The sequence below is a fragment of the Strix uralensis genome, chromosome 2, assembly GCF_047716275.1.
Source record: "Strix uralensis isolate ZFMK-TIS-50842 chromosome 2, bStrUra1, whole genome shotgun sequence".
In the NCBI taxonomy this organism is placed as follows: Eukaryota; Metazoa; Chordata; class Aves; order Strigiformes; family Strigidae; genus Strix; species Strix uralensis.
In genome coordinates, this window is record NC_133973.1 from 138,599,217 (window position 1) to 138,619,973 (window position 20,757).

General features: G+C 49.0%; 3 protein-coding genes across 3 annotated transcripts; all 3 read left to right on the plus strand.

Annotated features, from left to right (window-relative positions):
• The first annotated feature begins 2,553 nt into the window (after window positions 1-2,553).
• On the plus strand, window positions 2,554-6,199 carry LOC141940040 (olfactory receptor 51G2-like). The gene is made up of 2 exons (XM_074860808.1): window positions 2,554-3,868; window positions 6,149-6,199. Exons 1-2 carry the CDS (start codon window positions 2,927-2,929, stop codon window positions 6,197-6,199), a joined length of 993 nt encoding a protein of 330 aa, XP_074716909.1. The 5' UTR covers window positions 2,554-2,926.
• A 3,407-nt stretch (window positions 6,200-9,606) lies between these two features.
• Window positions 9,607-10,570, plus strand: LOC141939939 (olfactory receptor 51E2-like). The gene has a single exon (XM_074860676.1). It carries the CDS (start codon window positions 9,607-9,609, stop codon window positions 10,561-10,563), a length of 957 nt encoding a protein of 318 aa, XP_074716777.1. The 3' UTR covers window positions 10,564-10,570.
• Window positions 10,571-14,989: 4,419 nt separating this feature from the next.
• LOC141939941 (olfactory receptor 52R1-like) lies at window positions 14,990-15,934 on the plus strand. Its single transcript, XM_074860677.1, has one exon. It carries the CDS (start codon window positions 14,990-14,992, stop codon window positions 15,932-15,934), a length of 945 nt encoding a protein of 314 aa, XP_074716778.1.
• The last annotated feature ends 4,823 nt before the right edge of the window (window positions 15,935-20,757 follow it).

The following is a 20,757-nucleotide window of genomic DNA, read 5'->3' on the forward strand; positions in this document are numbered from 1 at the left end:
TCTGAGGTAGGATGCTTTTCTAGGCTGGCAGCAAATGCTGCCCAGGTGCTGCCATTAATCTTTAAATTGATATCCTCCACTAACTGGGGGTTTGTTTCCTCATCAGGGCTTGGCTGCAATGGGAAAGGTGTAACTGCTGTCCCAGTCAGCTGGGAGGTGTAACATATATATGTGTGTTATATATGCACATACAAATGTATGTAAACACAAAAAACCATGCATGGGTGTTTATATATTTTTATAAATATATATATTTTAAAAATATATATATTTTATATAGTCTATGTATTTTATGTATTTTTTATATGTTATTTATAGACACACACATATATATATACACACACACATAAAACATGGAGAGGAAAAAGACCAGCTGGGAGTGGGATTCATATCTGTAACGTAGGAGCACACAACAAACCAGAGTAGCTCAGAGGGAAGCAGAGCTGGTAAAGCCCCTTCCTAAATAACTCACACAGAGTGGTAGGAGTTGCTTGTGTCTAACAGAGTCAGGTTTGCATGAAGGTTTTCTTGCAGGAGGAGCATCCCTTACAGACCCCAGTGCGTTCTCACCAGTCCTTTCTTTCCCACTGTGCTCTAACAGTCTCTCTTCTTTATCCACCTCCATATTCCTAAAAACCTCTTGAATCTCAGTACCTTTGAGAGTTGTGGATATCTGCCAGACGTGGCAGTAAGGGACGCCGTTAGACAGGCGAGCAGGCATGCACGCACTTGGTTTGTTCAGTTTTTTTAACCCATCCTCCAGATGAGAGTGAATCGCAGGAGTCTGCAGCTGAATGCTCACTGCCCGGATGTTGTTGGATTGACAGCTCTTACCTTTGGGGGGCTCCGAGCTGCTGTTTAGGACCAGAGGTACCTCTGGACAGTTTCCTTTTGCCAAAGTCAACCGCTGTCGATGTCTCAGGGAAGGCGCTGGCTGCCCATCCACATCTGTGTAATCTCACGGGCCAGCGAGGCTCCCAAAGAAGGGCTGTGACTTGTCCCTTCAGCAACTGACACCGGCCAAGGTGATTCCTGATACTAACGTGCAACTTTGTAAGGAAGATAAAGTGGCCCTGCCTGGAGGAAATAAAATTACTTTGGGTCTTCCCCAGTGTTGCCCTGGAGCAGGAAGATGTTTATCCCGGCTAAGCTTGGGGATTTGTTGCCACATTAGACTCTCAAGCAGGCTGAGAGTCTAATGGAGCAAAGTCATATTAGGAACATAAATACATCATGGAAGATACGTGTGTTTACTCAAAAATGAACTGTGTTGTAGTAAACCCTCTTGCTCACAATTCAGGCAGTCGTCAACCTGCTTGTTTTGTATCCCACAGAAAGTGCATTAAGACTTAAACCACAAGTATTTCTTTTCCTTTAACCAGCTCTTGTTCTGTACATTCCTTGCTTTCCCCCATCCACCCAGCCAGTTGTTCTGTCCCAGAAGGCACAGAGAGAGCTCAGGGACCCCGTCAGCCTCTCCAGCCTCTCTGCCAGGGCACATTGTCACGTGCCATGTAGGAATCTGGGTTGTGCTGAGGTGGCTGAATCCTCCAAGAGGACTGAAGCCGATGGTAAGGTCACAGGCTCATAGGTTCATCGCATGATTCAGGTTGGAGACACTTCAGAAGATCTCTAGTCCAACCTCCTGCTCAAAACAGGGCCAGCTATGAGGACAGACAAAGCGGCTCACAGCTTTATCCAGTTGGGTCTTGAAAACTTCTGAGGATGGAGATGCACAACTTCTCTGGGCAACCTGCTCCAATGCTTGGTGGTGCTCATGGGGAACCATTTCTCATTATATCCAGTCTAAACCTCCCTTGTTTCAACGTATACCTGTTATCTCATCCTCCCACCAGGGACTGCTGTGAAGAGTTGGGCTCGGCCTTCTGGATGGCCTCCCTGTAGGTAGGGGCAGGCTGCTCTCGGGTCCCTGCAAAGCCACCTCTTCACCAGGCTGAACAAGCCTCTTTCCTTGCTCCCTTACCCTGGGGCATTTCTCCAACTCCCATCCATCTCAATGACCTTCTGCTGACCTCACGAGAGTAGACATCTGCTAGGTTTCTGGAAAGGCCTCACTCAACTGGTACTCTTGACCCCACCTGTGCCCCTCCCCCCTGATTCAGACCCAGAGACTTTCCGTGGATGCCTCCTCGGTGCTTCTAAACCTGCAACCTCTTGTGCTTTGGCTTGCATTTCCCTGTTATTAATAAAAGTCACAGGCACCACACCAGTGGGGTTTTGCTCATTTATTTCCCTTCACCTGATAGTAAGGTAGATTATGAAATGAGCCACAACTTGGCTGTGAGAGCCGCTGAAAATCCACCTTACCGTGGTGGCCATCTGAGGTGAGAGCAGTGGCATCTAAGTGCCTGATTCTCTGTTACATTTTGCATTATTTCCAATGTTGATTTCTTATCTAAGAAGTCAGAGTTAAACTTGCCCCATTTTCCTGTCCTTTGATCTCCAGTTAGCATCAAAAAGAAGCCAGCTGCTTAGCAAGTCTTGGTTGGGTTGGCTGTAGAAAAAGCATTTGCTCATTCAATTGAGCGTCTCAACCTGTGGAATTTGGGGAGAACTGTAAAACAGTAGTACTCACCAGGAATGTTTTGTCTTTCATTTTAAGAAAAAATTTTTTTTTCTTTTTTTTTTCTTTTTTTTTTCTTTTTTTTTTTCTTTTTTAAGAAAAAATGTCCATTCTTTTCCTTCACTTCATAGTTTGATGGATAAACAAGAGTGGTAGTCATACGTGACATTATGGTAATTAGACCGGTGTCCTAAACAGGATGGGGGCATCTGCACAGGTTGTTGGGGAGGTGGAGGGATGTGGCGCTTGTCGTTACCCACTTCTCTGTTCAGTGCAGAGTCCAACTACGTGGAGTTTCTGTTGATTTGTTTTAGGTAGAGGTCATGTGAGAGCTGAGCTGGGATGGAGCATGACTCACATACCACGTGGGAATTCAATGGCTCCTTCTATCAGCCTTCAGCTTTCCTCATGAGGGGCATCCCAGGCCTGGAAGCCCTTCACCACTGGATCTCCATCCCTTTCTGTGCACTGTACCTTATTGCTCTCTCGGGAAACTGCATGATCCTCTTCATCATAAAGAAGACCCAAAGTCTTCATGAACCAATGTATTACTTCCTCTCCATGCTGGCAGTCACTGACCTGGGCTTGGTTCTATGTACACTGCCTACCACTCTGGGCCTTTTTTGGTTTAATATGCGAAGGATTGGGTTCGATGCTTGCCTCACTCAGATGTATTTCATCCACATACTGTCCTTCATTGAATCCTCTGTGCTCCTGGCAATGGCATTTGACCGCTTCATTGCCATCTCCCACCCACTGAGACACCCATCCATACTGACCAAGACGACTGTCATAAAGATAGGTCTGGCAATTATACTGAGAGGGATGGTCTCCCTCCTCCCCATACCCTTCTTGCTCAAGAGACTAACCTATTGCGGGAAGACTGAGCTTTCTCATTCTTTTTGCTTCCATCCTGATATCATGAAACTAGCATGTGCAGATATAAAAGTCAATGTCTTCTACGGTATGATTATTCTCTTATCAACGGTGGGGATGGACTTCATCTTCATTGTGTTGTCCTACATCCTGATCATTAAAACTGTTATCAGCCTTGCAACCAAGGAGGAGTGTCTCAAGGCTTTGAATACGTGTGTCTCTCACATCTGTGCTGTTCTAGTGTTCTTCATCCCAATGATCGGACTGTCCATGATGCATCGTTTTGGAAAGAACGTTCCTCCTCTGGTTAACACTTTAGTGGCCTACACCTACCTTATAATCCCCCCTGCTCTCAACCCCATTATCTACAGCATAAAATCCAGCCACATCCGTGAGGCTTTGCTCAGGGCATTGCGGAGGAAGAGTGACTCTGACTGGTAGCTTTTTCCACCAGTTCTGCCAGAAAGTGCTAGTGGACTGGTTTCTTGGTCAGAGCTAGTGGACTGGTTTCTTGGCGCTCCATCCACATGGGTCACTGCCAGATGAAAGAACTGCAGATCCACTCGCAGGCTGTTCCTCAACCCAGAGCTGTTATCTTCCATGTTTTGTCCTAGCATGATGCTTTCGTCCCTTCCAGCAGCCTGTGAACACCCCAAGCATTAATGCAGTGATATATACAGATGGAAGCCCCAATTAGAGGGAGACAATTAAAGAAAAATGGGCTGCATGACTTTTTCTTTTCAAGTCATGTGATGAGGTGCATCAAGGAACCTCTGCAACGCATCTTATGTAAACCCTAGTAGCCACATAACAGTGTTTAAGCTTCACTCAGATTCCCTTGCATGGGGTCATCGGTCCCTTTCTGCATGTTACAGCACAGCTAAGCTCACCAGGACAGGGCTTGGGCCAAGGGTCTGGAGTCACTCTGAATATCCCAGGCATTAGTTATTCAACTGGAAACATCCCACAAGATGGAGCTCAGCTCCAGAGGCTGAGCACAGAGCATTTCCTGAAAATTAAGTCCTGTTAAGTGGGCCCACAGCACTCTCAGTCCTTTTAAAGAAAAGGCTCAGCCTTCATCTGTGTTTCTAAAGTGCCATACACATCTACAGTGATGGAACCACTCCTGCCTTTGCATCGCTCTTTGATGTCATTCAGTCTTACCATCCTGCCGAGTCTAATGTTCCAGCCATTGTTTTGCATTGAATGTAACGTATGTGTGCAATATTCTCAATAAAAGACATCTATTCGTCGTAAAAGGTCAAAAGACTTGATGAAGCCATTTTTTTTCTGTTTCTATGATGCCGAGATATTAGGTTGGAGTTGCTTAAAATCTTCAGGATTTGCTGTAGATGAGCACAGGATTGCATGAATTAGGTATGCATCAGGATGGTGCTTGGGGGTCTGGTGTGCCTAGCTCTCTTGCTGAAAAAAAAGAGGTTTAAAAATATAATAGGGATGGCTAAACTTCCTGACACTAAGGGCCACGTACTACAATCTTCCAGCTGAGATCTGCCCGGTAGTGACCGTACCCCTCAGAGGGATGGGAGGAGGAGATCTCCAGGGACAGTCCACAGATGGGGGGTGATAGTGTCTCCCAGCATCTTATTGCTCTGCTGTAGGAGGGGTCTCAGCCAGGCACGCAGAAAGGTTTCATGATTCTCCTGGCTTGCGTCCAGAATAAAATAGCCCAAAACCTTTCATGCCTTCAAATTATGGAGCTGTATTTTTGGTCTTAAGCCATATTTTGATTAGTCTTGACCATGGTGGAGAATAGGAAGAAATGGTCAATGTTCACCTCGGAAAGGTGAGGCAGCAGAAGGTGTTGGGACAGGATTACACTCCAGAACTGGCCTGTTCCTGCCTGCTGCTGAGCACTTCACACTTCAGACTAACCCAGGAGTAGTCTCCTTCTGTTCTGCTCTACACACGACAGTACGTGGAATAGAGAGAAAAGAGCAATGAGGGAACATCTCCATAATAAAATGCAAAGGGAGAAAGGAAGATTCCTGAGGGGAGGATTCGCAGGCCGCTGTTTGTTTTGTGCTGTGCTAGTTGTCTTGCTGAGGGTCCCTGTGGGCCCTTGCACAGGGTGAAATACTGTTCAGCAGACCACCCCCAGAATCTCTGCTTGAGCGCTGGCGCAGCGGGCCTGGGGGTGGGGGGCCCGTTTGCACTGAGGTAGCACCCAGTGGGAGCATTCTTTGCTTGAAATATCGAAGGTCTAACCCAGTGCCTGCAGCCAGCTACCATCAGAGGAAAGATTAACATAAGGGAACAAACACAACTTTCAGCAGAAAAGCCTTGAAAAGAGCTTTGCTGGAGAGACTCTTAGCTTGCAGGATCCTCCCATTCTGAAAACTTCCAGAGTTTGTCCCTGGACATCTGTGCTTCATCTGTGCTCCAGCCATTCTCCGAAACAGCAAAAGCCCAAGGAGCCTTTGCCACAGCAAGCAAACTTTCGGGGGGGAGGGCCAGGGAGGAAATGTGTGGGAGATTTATTAGTGTATTTATTAGCACAGCTGGAGACCACAGTGGAGCGAGACTCGCGGTGAGTTGGTGCATCTTCACCAGCCAGTCCAGCAGAGCTTCGTGTGCCGCCCCGTTTGCTTCCCAACCTGCGGAGCTGGAGGGTGCCAGGCAGACACTCAAGGTCTGGGAGCCTCTGTATAAGGTACTGTCTTTTAGGAACATCTCTTCAAAAACCTTCGTGGCTGCTTCTGGGAATGGGAAACTTAATTGTGGTTTAACATCTGCACGAGAAAAAAAGAGATGGATGTGTCACTTAAAGCTGCTAATTCCTGTTCTGTGGTGCCCTGAACTCTCCGCTTTGTACCATGGGATCCCTTACAGTGCTTGCCTGTGGATTTATTTTCTATGAGGCACAGGAGGAGCAGTTTGAGACATATCAGAGGCATTTCTGGAGAGCAGAGGAGAAGGAGGAGAGAAGAATAGGAAGGGGAAGGGGAAGGGGAAGGAGGGAATGGGAGATAGAAAGAGGGAGAGACAAAGAGAGGGAGAGGGGGAAGGGGAAGAGGTAGGAGGAGAAAAAGAGAAGGAGAAGAGAAGAAGGAAGGAGAAAGAGAAAGAAGGAAGGAGAAGGAGAAGGAGAAGGAGAAGGAGAAGGAGAAGGAGAAGGAGAAGGAGGAGAAGGAGAAGGAGGAGGAGAAGGAGAAGGAGAAGGAGAAGGAGAAGGAGAAGGAGAAGGAGAAGGAGAAGGAGAAGGAGGAGAAGGAGAAGAAGGAGAAGGAGAAGGAGAAGGAGAAGGAGAAGGAGAAGGAGAAGGAGAAGGAGAAGGAGAAGGAGAAGGAGAAGGAGAAGGAGAAGGAGAAGGAGAAGGAGAAGGAGAAGGAGAAGGAGAAGGAGAAGGAGAAGGAGAAGGAGAAGGAGAAGGAGAAGGAGAAGGAGAAGGAGAAGGAGAAGGAGAAGGAGAAGCTTCTCCTATCCTGAGCCCTCCCTGAGCCCTGCATTGTGCATCTCCTCTGCCCTGAGAAACTCTCCCGTTACCTCCTGCATGCAGAACCACACCACAGTCCCTGCTGCACTCTGTGGCTTTGTCCACATGATAATTAAAAGAGGGATAAGGACAGTTCTCTGTCCTGGAGACACCTGGTGCTTCTTGGCCACATCCATATCTACCCTTTTGTCCTTTCCTAACCAGGATGGCTTTAGTCCACAGCCCAGTGGCCATCATCCCCTGGCTAGTGCTACCCCTCACTCCTGCCTGGGCACTGCCTGAGGGCTGGCAGCAGCCAGGACTGTCCCTGGAGGCAAGGAATGGGTTAACGGTGTGGCTGGTGGTGGGGTGAGTCTCCAGCCACTTCCCGCTCACTTTCCTACAGGCCTAGCTTCTGTGACTCCAGATGCAGCAAGGGCCTGTCCACAGCGACTGACCTAGGCAGGACCTGGGCGCATTTATAAAATTTATAAAATAGCAGCAGGGTGACACGCAGGTACAGCTTTTCTGCTTACAAGTGATGACAAACAGTTAGAGAAAAAAAACACAAAAGGCATTTGATCAAGGCATCGATTAAGATGAAATTTAAGTATGGTTCCAAAATGCTTTGGATTTGAGCTTTGCCTTGTCTTTTTAATTTTTCTTTTCTCTTTTCCTTCTGAAGTAATATTTTGGCTTGATGTATACTTTTTTTTTTCTAGTGAGATGGTATGGATAAATGGCTACATATTCAAAATGACTTAGAGGGCATTTGAGTGGGTATATTTTATATATATATATATATTCCCCTCTCACTGCCACATCGCAGGAGGGAGCAGTGGAGATGGATGCGGATGGTGAAGACTGTCCCATTGCCTGCTCCATCCTGGCAAGTTGGGCTCAGACCAGTTTTGGGTCCATGGGGCAAGTCTGGTCAATGTTTATGAGCCTTTACTGCTGTGGCTGCTGCGAGTGGTCCTCCAGCTTGGATGGTTTTAGTGTCTGAATGTGCTTACCTCTTCTTGAATGCAGCTACTGGGGCTTGCTGGTGGCAGGATCATGCCAGGAAAATGCATTTACTGGTGTTTTTAAAGACAGGGATCCAGTTTTCATCTCGACAGAAAGCAAGGTCCTCGCAGTACCTGGTCTTCATCCCAGTAGCAAACAAAAATCATTAGTCACTTCTGAAAACGCCGGTGCATTTACTGACATCAAAAAACTAAAGATGGACTGAGGATTAATAATAATAATTAATGATAATCCAGGGATTATTTACTTTGTGTGTCTGTCTCTCGCAGTCACAATCTCTCAAAAGAAATGAATAGTGTGGCAGATATCTTACAGTGAGACTCACACTGTAATTACACCTCAGTGGCTGGCAGGTAACTTGGCTCAGATACTTGTTGGCAATTACTGAAGCGCCTTGTTCGTTCAGCTCGTGTCTCAATGCCAGTGGTTTGCTGAGGATCTCATCACTAGAACAGCATTTAGGCAACTCGACAGTAACAGTCCACCTACGCTGTTTGTAAATTGTGTATAAAAAGCTACAGTGTGGGTCTTATTTGTTATCGATTCAAGATGGAAAAACCCCACATCAGGAAAATAAATCGTGATTGCTATTTTAGGATAAGGACTTCACCACAGATGTGCAGTAAAAAACACCATGTTTTCACAACTGCACGTTACTTGTAAAATAACTGTATTAACAGCCTGCAGAGCTTGCCACAAAACCATTTTGCATCCTTGTTTTGCATGGATAGGGCATGAAAGAGATACCGAGGCAGCTCAGTAACGCTGCGGATCGCTAATCCCTCTCTTCGGTCAGGGCTGGGGGCTGCGGGCGGGCAGGGGCTGCACCCCCGTCCCAAGCCCTCCCACGCCGGGCTGGGCTGTGCAGCGCTGGGGCTCGCACCCTGCCCCTGCCCCAGCCTTTGGCACTCACCCCAGCGCTTTTAAAATCTCAATATTTTAAAAAAATCTGTTCCCTGAGAATAGAAAGGCACCAAAAGCAAAGGCTTTTATGTATCTTCCTGGCCATTCTCCTTGGCTCACAGCACTCCTGGAAAGTTTACAGTGACAGAATAAGCTGACTAATCCGAATTCTTTTCTCTACAGATACTCTGGTATTTCCATGTGTGTATTCAAGCAGAATGGATGCAAATCCAATTTGTGTGTGCAAACAAATAAACATGAGCGTCTCACTGTGCGTGTCTGCAGCACTTGGGAGTGGTGGATGGTGGGAGGCAGCACAGCCAGTTTCACAGAGCACGTTTCTGACAGGGCAGCACAGCACATATGGAAAAACTCAAAGAGAACTGAAGTTTAACAGGAAGCACTAAAAATCTGTTTGGGTTTTTTTAATTTTGCCCTTTAAAAATAAAAGGAAACAAGTTCAGCTGTTGGGTTTATCATTTAAAATGTTGATTTTACAGTGTTCTGCACTGAAGAGAACTCAAGCAATCCCTGTTCAAATTCAAATGCCACCATTCTGTGGCTGCATATGCTATTGTACGTAGCCATGGTGGGCTAAAGAAATGAGAGAGGGTCTCTCTGCATCAGTATGGCAGCTCTAAGATCCCTTTGCATTTCACAGCCGCAGCCCCACGGGATTCGGAGTCATGGGAAAGGATTCATAAAGCTGCTGTTTCTCTTTCCCTTACAGCAGGGGACGTGCCATGGCATAGCATGACTGCTCTCCAGCCCACATGCCATGCCCTTCCCCAACAGCTCTGACCTCAGCCCACCCTCCTTCATCCTGGCCAGCATCCCGGGGCTGGAGGTGGCCCATTTCTGGATGGCGATCCTTCTCTGCTCCATGTACATCTTGGCAGTCACAGGCAATTGCGCGGTGCTGTTCATTGTGAAGACGGAGCCCAGCCTGCACGCTCCCATGTACTTCTTCCTCTGCATGCTGGCTGCCATCGACCTGGCCTTGTCCACATCCACGGTGCCGCGTGCCCTCTCCTTCTACTGGTTCAACACCAGCGAGATCAGCTTCAGCGCTTGCCTTGTCCAGATGTTCCTCATCCACACCCTCTCGGCCATCGAGTCCACCATCCTCCTGGCCATGGCTGTGGACCGGTACGTGGCCATCTGCCACCCGTTGAGACACCCTGCCATCCTCACCAATGCCGCCACAGCAAAAATAGGGCTGGTAGCCATGGCCAGGGGAATTCTCTTCTTCCTGCCTTTGCCTTTACTCCTCCTGCCCCTTCCCTTCTGCAGCTCCCGGGTGCTGTCACACTCCTTCTGCCTGCACCAGGACGTGATGAACCTGGCCTGTGCCAACACCACCCCCAGCGTGGTGTACGGCCTCACCGCCATCCTGCTGGTCATGGGCTTGGACGCCATCCTCATCTGCCTCTCCTACGTCCTGATCCTCAAGGCTGTCTTGCGGCTGGCGTCGTGGAAGGAGAGGCTCAAGGTGTTCAGCACCTGCGTTGCCCATATCTGCGTGGTCCTGGCCTTCTACGTGCCCCTGATTGGGCTGTCCGTGGTGCACAGGTTTGGGAAGGACCTGGCTCCACTGGTCCATATCATCATGGGCAACATCTACATCCTGGTGCCCGCTGTGCTCAACCCCATCATCTACGGGGTGAGGACCAAGCAGATACAGAGGAGGATCCTGAATTTAATTCATATATACAGCGACAGAACTGCCCAGTGACCCATACTCAGCCGCTGCCTCCTGTATCCTGACACCAGCTCATCTTGTTTTACACTTAAAGTCTTTGGTGCAGGACTGTTCCCCATGAAACAGACCACCTAACAGCCTTTCTTCTCTTTATTCTCATGAATCTTCTACTAGTGGGACACTACTACAAAACCCTTTTAATACAATGAAAGCCACCAAGCGTTTGGGCCAACCAAGAAGGTCTGAAAGCAAATTGCGTTTGCTTTCACACCATTGCAGGATCACAGAATGGTTGAGGCTGGAGGCACCTCTGAAGGACATCTTGTCCAGACCCCAGCTCAAGCAGGCCCAGCTAGAGCCGGCTGCCCAGGACTGTGTCCAGACAGCTTTTGAATGTCTGCACAGGTGGAAACACCACTTCATATTTTGGAAAAGGTTAAAGATCCTGGGAAAGGATGTACAATAGGATTTACAAAGAAACATACAGATTTGAAGAGTGTTCACTTCTAGTTTTTTTCCTAATGTTCTTTGCCTTTTTAAAAATAAATCTGTTTCTTTATAAATAGAAAGAAGCAACCTCTTCTTTTTCCTCCCGGTTTAAACTCTAACCTTGCTGTTGGTTGCCATGAATGGTCTTCATCCTTGAGGTGGCTGCACTGCCATGCACAGAGACGTGTTGGTTGTTCCCACTGCAACAGCCCCTGGGATTCCTCCAGTGAGAGGTGCCGGGGGGTGTGATCTCTGCTTTGAACACTGGCTTTCACTCCGCAAGGGAGTAGTGCACAAAGCCTCGCACAGCAGGACCCTCCACGGGACTAGAGCAGCACCAGATACTACTAAGAAGGCTGATCTATGCTCCATCAGGAGGCCCAGGTGCTCTTGAACACCGGTGTCTCCATCAGTAGGTGATTATCACAGAATCATGGGGTAATTCAGGTTGGAAGTGACCTGGGGACATCTCTAACCCAGCCTCCTGCTCAAAGCAGGGGCAGCTCCGGGGTCAGGCAAGGTTGCTCAGGACTTTATCCAGTTCGGTGTTGAAAGCTTGCAGGGATGGATGTTGCACAACTTCTCTGGGTCTCTATTACAGTGCTTGATTGTTCTTACTCTGAAAAAGCTTCTCTTTATACTCAGTTTAAACCTCTCTTGGTTCAACTTACACTTGTTTTCTCTCATTCTCCCACCATGCCACACTGTGAGGAACTTGGCTCCATCTTCTGGACAAGGGTAGAGGAAGGCTGATCTTCTGCTGTGGGCCCTCCCAAAACCTTTTCTTTTCCAGGCTGAACAAGCCCATTTTCCTAAGCCTCTCCTCATGGAACGTTGCTCCAACGCCAGCCACCCTGGGAGCCATCAGCTGAGCTTTGCTGATGCCTTTTTTGCGCGGGGGCCCAAACCCAGACGCAGTATCTAGGTGCGGTTTAGCAAGTGCTGAGTAGACTGTGGGATAATCCTTTGGGGGCATAGAACTCATTCTCCAGAAAGGTCAACCCAGAGCCCAAACCAGTGAATATCAGCAGGAACTGCTAGAGAAGGAGGGAAGAGAAAAATAAAAATTACAGAGCACATAAATTTACACTGATTCACACCATGCTTGCTGATCTGAGATTTGTAGGGAGGAATTTCAGTTAATTTTAGGCCAGTTTGCTGAGGGTTTATCCAGCTGGGTCCTAAACACCTTCAAGGATAGAAGCAGCACAGCCCCTCTGGGCAACGTTCCCTTGCTTGGCACGTGCTCCTGTTGCCCCTGTACACGCTGGCGAAAATATTGCAAGCCTAGCTGTGAAAAAGAAATAAATTATTTGAGAAAAACAGGGAAACGCGTGGAAAGCAGGCAATGAACGATGAGCTCCATCAGGGAGGATAGAAGATAGGTCTAAGGGCTGCACTCAGGGGCTCTTGCATCTTGCCCAGAAGTTCTAGGAGCGCTGAAAGAGGTGTCTTAGCAAAGACACGCGCTGCCTTGCATCGGGGCCTTCAAACGGCAGCAATATTTGCTGGAGTTGGGTGCAGCTTCCTCCAACTGCCAGCTAACGCTGAGAGTAAAATGGGGGTCCTTTTTGTAGTCTGTGCTTGCATAGCTTCAGTCTCCCTGAAACACATCTTGTTATAATCTTTTCTGCTAAATTAAAGCACATTTTATTTCAAAATAAATACTTTCATTTAAGTGAGTTACAAGTAGTTTCCATCTGGGACTTAGAGGCAGTTTTGCCCCCTGCCATTTTGGTCATATTCTGTTTTATTACAGCTTAGAAGGGTAAAAAATTTTCATAAAAATGAAAACACTCTGTACCTGCCTAATGTGATTTGGGAAGCGTGAATGAATTTTTCAGAGGCACGCTATGGATCTGAACTCTTTTCAGAGGGCTGTGACATTGAGAAATGACTCCTGCTCATTCTCCATATGTTCCTTTGTTGTTGGGTTGTTTTTTTCTTTTCCTTTTGTGCTAGGAGAAAAATTAATAAAGAAAAATGAATGAACCATCCTGAAAATGCTCTATTATATTTCCCAGCCGCCTATTTCTCAGAAAGACAGTTATTAGAGCCTCAGAGCAGGGAGGCGTGATGAATTTCTCCCGGGTACAGATGAAAACTGTGTGGGATTCTCACTCTCCATCTTGTTTTCCAAACTTTAGTCACAGAGCGTGGCTTTGCTGGGGAAGAGAGGAATCTGCCTTCCTCCTCAACGTGTACCCTTGCAACTGCTTGCCCGCTGAAACGTCCCTTGCCGAGGCCCCGGGTCACTTCTGTCCTGCAGCTGAAGGAAAACCCCAACCCGAGGATGGGGCGCCTGGACCCCCCCGCTCCTCCCTGAGGTTTGGAAAGCACTTCCTAATTTATGCTGCTGCTGTTTTAATTACAAACCCAGCCCTGTGAATAAACACGCTGCAAGCAAACAGACGCAAAGCTGGGCAAAATGCAGCTCTGTGTGTGAGGTCATCGGCACTGAGGGGGTTAAAACCTGCCTATTTGTCTCCCTCTAATTACCCGTTAAATAGCGGGGGGATGCCAAGCTCCCTGCTGGGGTTTATCTCCCGGTCTCTGCAGCGCAGAGTCCCTACTTGGAAACTGGAGGGAGGGAGGCAGGTCAGTATTTAGGGCTCGGGCAGTAATTTGTTGCCCTGTAATTAGACCTTTTATGCCACCGCCCCGCTGGGCAGCGGCAGCCCCAGGCAGCGGAGCTCGCAGGCAGCTCCTGCCTCTCCCGTCGCCTTGGCCGGGAAGCGCCTTCCCGTCCCGCCGCTCTCCGAGGCAGAATTGAGGTTTTAGGGACAGCAGCACCAACAGAGGCAGCTGGCAGGGAGGAGGTGGGATGAAGAAATAAAAATATCAGGGATTTCAATTCCCAGGATGTTTACAGCCACATGGAAAAAAAAAAAAAAAAAAACAAAAAAACCCCACCCCAACAAAAACACAAACCAAAAACCGGGAAATCTCTCCCAGAGCGCAGGCGAGCCCCAGCCGTTTGTAAGGTTTCAAGCTCAGCCCCCCCAGCCCAGCTCTGGCGGGCGACTGGTGGCCGTGCTGGACTGGGCTGTGGTGGGTGGGGTGCGAGGTCCCACTCGGATGCTGCGGGAGCGTCCTCGGTCACCACCGGACCCTCGGAAGCTGCTGCTGTCCCCTCCGTCCCTCTGCGCCCTGCAGCTTGCCATCGGCCCCAGGAAGGTTTCTGAAGGGTCTTCTCAGGTCAGGAGCATTGGCCCGGTCTGTGCTGCAGGGCTCTGCAAGGAATCCTTTTTCCCAGGTATGAGGGAAAAGCCATGGGCTGAGTAACGTGCAGGGGCTGAGCGAGCTGCAGGCTGTTGGGGGGAGAACGGGCATCGCTGGAGCACTGCGTTTGCAGGGCTGGGTTGCCAAATACTGTGCCACTGGCTCAGTTTTTTGCCCTGAAATTGGATGGTTTTTGACTGAGGCAACCACTTGTTGCCTCTCTTTACACTGGCCAGCAGCTCTGCGCTGTCAAAAGCTTCTGTAGAGCCGCAGGGCTGGTGCTAACGACTTTATATCCCCACTGCCCACATTGCAAGGTTTGTTTCAGACCAGCTTTCATCTGGTCCCCTGGGCTGGCCACCCGTTGGACACTGGAGAGTATCAGGGGTGCACCTCGGGAGTCCTTCCCGTTGAGAGGAATCCAGCCTGCGTGCTCCAGGACCGCTCCAGAGGTGGGGCAGGGTGCTTGTGGTGGGAATGGGCAGGACACTGGCTTCAGAAGCACTCTCCTGAACCAGAGCAAGCAGCACTCACCGGGATGGCTGGCTGGGGGCAGGACTGGGGCTCGTAGACTGTACCTCCTGCCAGCCTCTGTTTGCCACTGACCAGATCAGACCGAGGGTGTTTGTTGATTTTTTACAGGACACAAGACCCTTCAGTGCAGGCAAGACACAAGAAGGGTTTCACAGGATCACAGAATCATTCAGGTTGGAAAAGACCCTTGGGATCATCGAGTCCAACCAGTTTCATGTCTCTGAACTCTACCGCCTTCTCCCACCCTCCCTATTTCCTACTCGTTGGTATCCCTGGGCTGGAGAAGGAGCAGTTCTGGATTGCCTTCCCCTTCTGCATCATGTATGCCATTGCTGTGCTGGGGAACATCACCCTTCTCCTCATTATAAAGACAGAGCCGAGCCTGCACGAGCCCATGTATCTCTTCCTGGCCATGTTGGCCTTCACTGACCTGGTCCTATCAACATCCATGCTCCCCAAAATGCTTGGCATCTTCTGGCTGGGCTCTGGGGAGATTGGGTTTCTCTCCTGCCTCGCTCAGCTGTTCTTCATCCATACCTTCTCGTCGGTGGAGTCAGGCATGCTCATGGCCATGGCCTTGGATCGCTACATGGCTATTTGCCACCCGCTGCGGCACTCCAGCATCCTCTCTGTGCCAGCAGTGGTGGCCCTCGGGAGCCTGGTGCTGGTGCGTGGGGTCCTCCTGGTGAGTCCCTTCTGCTTCCTTCTCTGTAGGTTGCCCTTCTGCCAGCATCATGTCATCTCCCACTCCTACTGCGAGCACATGGCCGTGGTGAAGCTGGCCTGTGGGGACACCAGAGTCAATGTCATGTACGGCCTCTTTGCAGCTTTCATAGTGACAGGCTCGGACGTGATCCTGATCTCTGTGTCCTACACCATGATCCTGCGGGTGGTAATGAGGCTGTCGTCCAGAGAGGCACAACTTAAATCCTTCAGCACTTGTACATCCCACGTCTGTGTCATCCTTGCCTTTTACGTCCCTGCCCTCTTCACGTTCCTCACCCACCGGTTTGGGAAGAGCATCCCTCCCCACGTCCATATAATGGTGGCAAATCTCTACCTGATAGTGCCCCCCATGTTAAACCCCATTGTTTATGGGGTGAGAAACAAGAAGCTCTGGGAGAGGGTGGTCCTCCTCTTCCAGCGAAAGGGAACCTGACCCATAGGTATGTGCTTCAAAACGTGCTCATAATTTACTGATGATGCTGGTAAATTTAATGAGAGTTAACGCTGTGACTATTTATTTGTTCAGGGAGGGGCTCTTCCTGAGTGCCTGGAGTTTGAGCTGCATTCTCACAGAAATCACTAGATTGTCTCTTCTGTTATCACTGTCCAGGACGTTTCATCTCTTGTGTGATGAAACTTGGCATAGAGACATTCAGTCCGGCTTCTACACCACTGGGAGACGGAGCATTCACCCCTCCCAGAAGTGAAACTCCTCACTGTTAAAATTCTTTCACTGTTAAAAATAATATCCTCTCATGATTAAAATATTTACACTGCAAGGCTGCGTATCTCCAAAAGATGTTCCTGCAGCAGCTCTCGTTTTATGAAGTGTTCCCTGGAGTGTGTGATGGTATTTAGAAGACCTGTAGATGTGGCACTCAGGGACGTGGGTCAGTGGTGGCCTTGGCAGTGTTGGGTTTATGGTTGGACTTCATGATCTTAAAGGTCTTTTCCAACCTAAACGATTCTGTGATTCAAAGGGAGGGTGCTCAGATGGGAGCCGTGTCTGTCCTTGTAGAAGGAAATGGGTGGAAATCAATTTTAAGCATTAACATTTGTTTTGTAAGGAAGGCAAAACCTACAATAATCCCATGCTAGCAAATTCCAAAAGTCTTATGTAAATGTGAAGCTTTTCAAAAACATCAGAAATCGTTGCTGATGCAATTATTTGGAGTGACCTATCACAGGGAGATCGTTGCTAACAGGATTGCACTATATTAATGTAAGTCAACTATAATCCTGGTTTTGGCTGGGGTAGAGTTAATTTTCTTCCTGGTAGCTGTGCTGAATTTCGGATTTAGTGTGAGAATAATGTTGGTAACACACTGATGTTTTAGTCGTTGTTAGGTGGTGTGTATCCTGAGGTCAGGATTTTTCAGCTCCCCATGTTTTGCCAGCGAGCCGGTGCACAAGAAGCTGGGAGGGAAAGAAGCATGGCCAGGAGAGCTGACCTGAACTAGCCAAAGGGATATTCCATACCACAGAACATCCTGCCCAGTATAGAAACTGAGGGCGGGGGTGGCCAGGAGGGGCCGATCGCTGCTTGGGCATCGGTTGGTGGGTGGTGGGCGACTGCATTGTGCACCCCTTGGCTTGATTGGGTTTTATTTCTCTCTATTATATTCCTTTTCATTACTATTTTCATTACTATTATTATTATTATATTTTATTATTGTTATTATTATATTTTAGTTTAGTTTCATTATTAAACCGATCTTATCTCAACCCACGAGTTTTACTCTTTTTCCCGATTCTCCTCCCCATCGCAGTGGGAGGGGGGAGGCGTGAGCGAGCAGCTGCGCGGTGCTCGGTGACTGGCTGGGGTTAAACCACAACATATCCCCATAAACAGGCAAACCCGTTTTACAGAACCACTGCTCTATGTCTGAAAAATGTCGGCAGCACGACGAGGTGAAGGTCAGATGACCCAAACTCAGGTTTTGAAACTCAAGCACGTTACGGACCTCTGCTCTATTTTTGGTGCAAACTGAAGGGCACTAATGGATGGAGAGGAGAGCTCTGACCTGGCCTGGCATTTCTTGGAGCTCTCTATCTTCCGGAGCAGCCCTGACTATCGTGGCCACCCACGAGGAGCCTCGGGCTCTGCTATCTCTCCGTGACCTGGATACCAGCGGGGAAGCAGGAGGGGGACCCCCAGGAAGAGAACATGTGCTTCTGCTGAAGCAAAGCAGATGTTAGGCTGCAGACAAAATGGGAAATGAGTATTTTTTTGGCACCATTTCAGTAGAATACTTAAATTTCAACTCAGTTCATCCTTTTTCTTCAGATAAAACATAAGTAGCTTTTCAAGGACCGCAGACAAGAGGCAGGGGAAGCCAAAGGAGGAGAGATAGGACTGCTGTTCATCTACCAGCCGGTCTCAGAGCACCCAATTCATAAAGCAGGGCTGCACCATTTCTTGTGACTGACTGCTCTGGTGAGGTAGAACCCCCATTTTTCTGCAGGCTCCACGAAAAATGTTGTTTTCATTTTCATTAAGAGCATGGAGCTGCCCTCATGACGAATGTCCATCCATTCCACCAGGCTGTCTCCTCCGGTGGCAATGGGAGACGTTTTCTAAGATGGGGTTTTCTTAAGTAAGAGATGACAGCAGGGGATCATTGCTGGTCAGATACGTGACTGGCTGACTCATAGAGCTCCTTGTGACCTATGGGATGTCTGCACACAAGCCATCACCTAATATCAGACACTCAGCACCAACAGCTTAGGCTCCTTCTCTAGGATTCCCTTCTCTGCAAACAAAGCAAGCTGGCTGTGACATCTGGATCGCTGAGCGGTACGGAGGGGGTGGTTGCTGGGCTGGGAGGGGGTCAGCACTGCCCCCCCAGACAACGCTAACGCTACGTGTGAGCTGCCTGGAGGAGGCGGTGGGAAGGCCAGGTGGCCAAGAAAGCCAACGGCATCCTGGCTTGGATTAGAAATAGTGTGACCAGCAGAAGCAGGGAGGTGATAGTCCCCCTGTGCTCTGCACTGGTGAGGCCACACCTGGAGGGTTGTGTCCAGTTTTGGGCACCTCAATCCGAGAGAGATCTCGAGGGGCTGGAGCGAGTGCAGAGGAGGGCAACGAGGCTGGGGAAGGGCCTGGAGAATAAATCCTGTGAGGAGAGATTGAAGGAGCTGGGACTGTTCAGTGTGAGGAGGAGAAGGTGAGGGGAGACCTCATCACTCTCTACAGCTCCCTGAAAGGACGTTGTAGAGAGGTTGGTGCTGGTCTCTTCTCCCAGGGAATTAGTGACAGAACAAGAGGGAACGGCTTTAAACTGCAACAGGGGAGGTTCAGACTGGGCATGAGGAACAAATGTTTCCCAGCAAGAGTGGTCAGAGAGTGGAATAGGCTGCCCAGGGAGGGGGTGGAGTCCCCATCCCTGGGTGTGTTTAAGGGCCGTTTGGATGAGCTGTGGGGGGATGTGGGGTAGGGGAGAACTTTGTAGAGTCGGGCTGAGGGTTGGACTCGATGATCCCGAGGGGCTTTTCCAACCTGAATGATTCTGGGTTTCTGTGATTCTGTGAAAGCCAAGGGGGTCTGTCCCCAAACCAGGGACACAGTCACTTTCACGGGTTGGGGATGTACAATTTCAGGGTGGTGCTTTGAAATCCAAGGGCAACAGATGGTCCCATTGCTGAAAAAGGCCAAACCTGAATGTTTTGGTGGGCAGCCCAGTGTTTTCAGGCATTTCATCTCCTGATGATGGTACCTGAGGCCACAGGAAAGGGGCACCTCGCCACCATCGCTCTCTCCCCTTGGTAGGTTCATGTCTGACCTTCCCACCCCTACAGAGGGTCTCCCAGGAAAGTTTCCTCCTCTCTGGCATCTCCTTGTTGAAACCAGAAGCCAACACCACATTTCAGTCCCACTTTGACTTCACACCTAGTTTCTAGCCTTATTTAGCTCCTGGTGCTAACCCAAAGCATTTCCACAGTAGCCTCCCACTTGACACTGGCATTCACTCTTAATAGTATATTTGCATCATCTCCTTTGAGATCGTAGAGCAACAACAACAACAAAAAAAGCAGCAGAAGTATCCAGTGAGCCTGGGAGCCCTGGGGGATTTCGTGGAGTGGCTCTATGAAGATGTGTTCACTGGCAGCCTGGAGACAAGATCTCAGGCGGCTCATATTTGGGTATTGCTCTATATTTAAGGCAAAGTGATCTGCTTTTTCTGGGCTGCTTTTGACATGTCAGCTGTTAGATAATTTCAGAGAACTTTGTCGGTGTTACTGTAGTATTCGCGTTCAAGGGATTATTAGTTTTAAAGGGAGGGTGCCCACGTCATGAAGAGCTTGTTACCCTCAGACCCTTCTCACGTCATGAGGGCAGTTTATCGCACCGGGGTGGGCATCGGGGTGCGACAAACTGCCTGTTCCCCAGGGTGATTGGTGGGGTCCAGACAACCAGCGGAGATGCTGCGCAGCAGGCACCTGCGCCCAGGTGAGGGGACAGTCCCCCGTAAGGAGGGACAATCCCTGCCTGTGGTACAGCTTGGCAAGGTGGGTAAGTAGAACTCAGATCTTCTCTTCTCAGCGTGCAGAAGCAGTTCCTGTACACCACGGGGAGCTGCCAGAGCTCTCCTCCCTGCGACAGGGTGATTTGGCTATTGTTTGCTCCATTTGTGCTGGAAAACAGCACTTGCATTCATAGGTACGAGAATATCCAAGTCTGAAATCCTTCGCTCTTGTGCTAGCAGATGTTAACAAGGCTGCTTTTTTGGCAGCGCACGGGTGAATGCTTGATGGCTGAATCCTGCAAAATGTTGCTGCACTATCTGAGTTCTCAGCTGTGCCCAGCTCTCAAAGATACAGAAATCACTTGGTGCAAAGGCACTCATATCAGGTCTTTGCTGTCAAGGTTATTTTTAGGGGAGGAAAAGATCAAGTCTGATATTCGTTCACAGAAAGGAAGAAAATAGAGGTGCAAAGAATTTTATTTAAAAAAAAAGTTCTAAAATGAGGATGAAGCTCACAACCAGCAGAGAGGATGTACTCTGCAACACCTGCACAGAAGGGATATGGGAATCTCATTTATAAAGCCCTGGAAGGCACCCTCAGACATCTGGCTGAGGGAGTCACCCTGCAGTGTTAGAGCACGGGTCTGGGTATCTGCACGCTGCCCCTTCCCTTGCTCTTCTACAGGACAAGGAAAAGCCAGAGCAAGGGCCGGTGAACTCCGTCCTTGACTCCCAAGTCCAGAGATGGGCTTTCTGTACAAGATCCAGGTCTGCTTCCCCCCTTCATCCA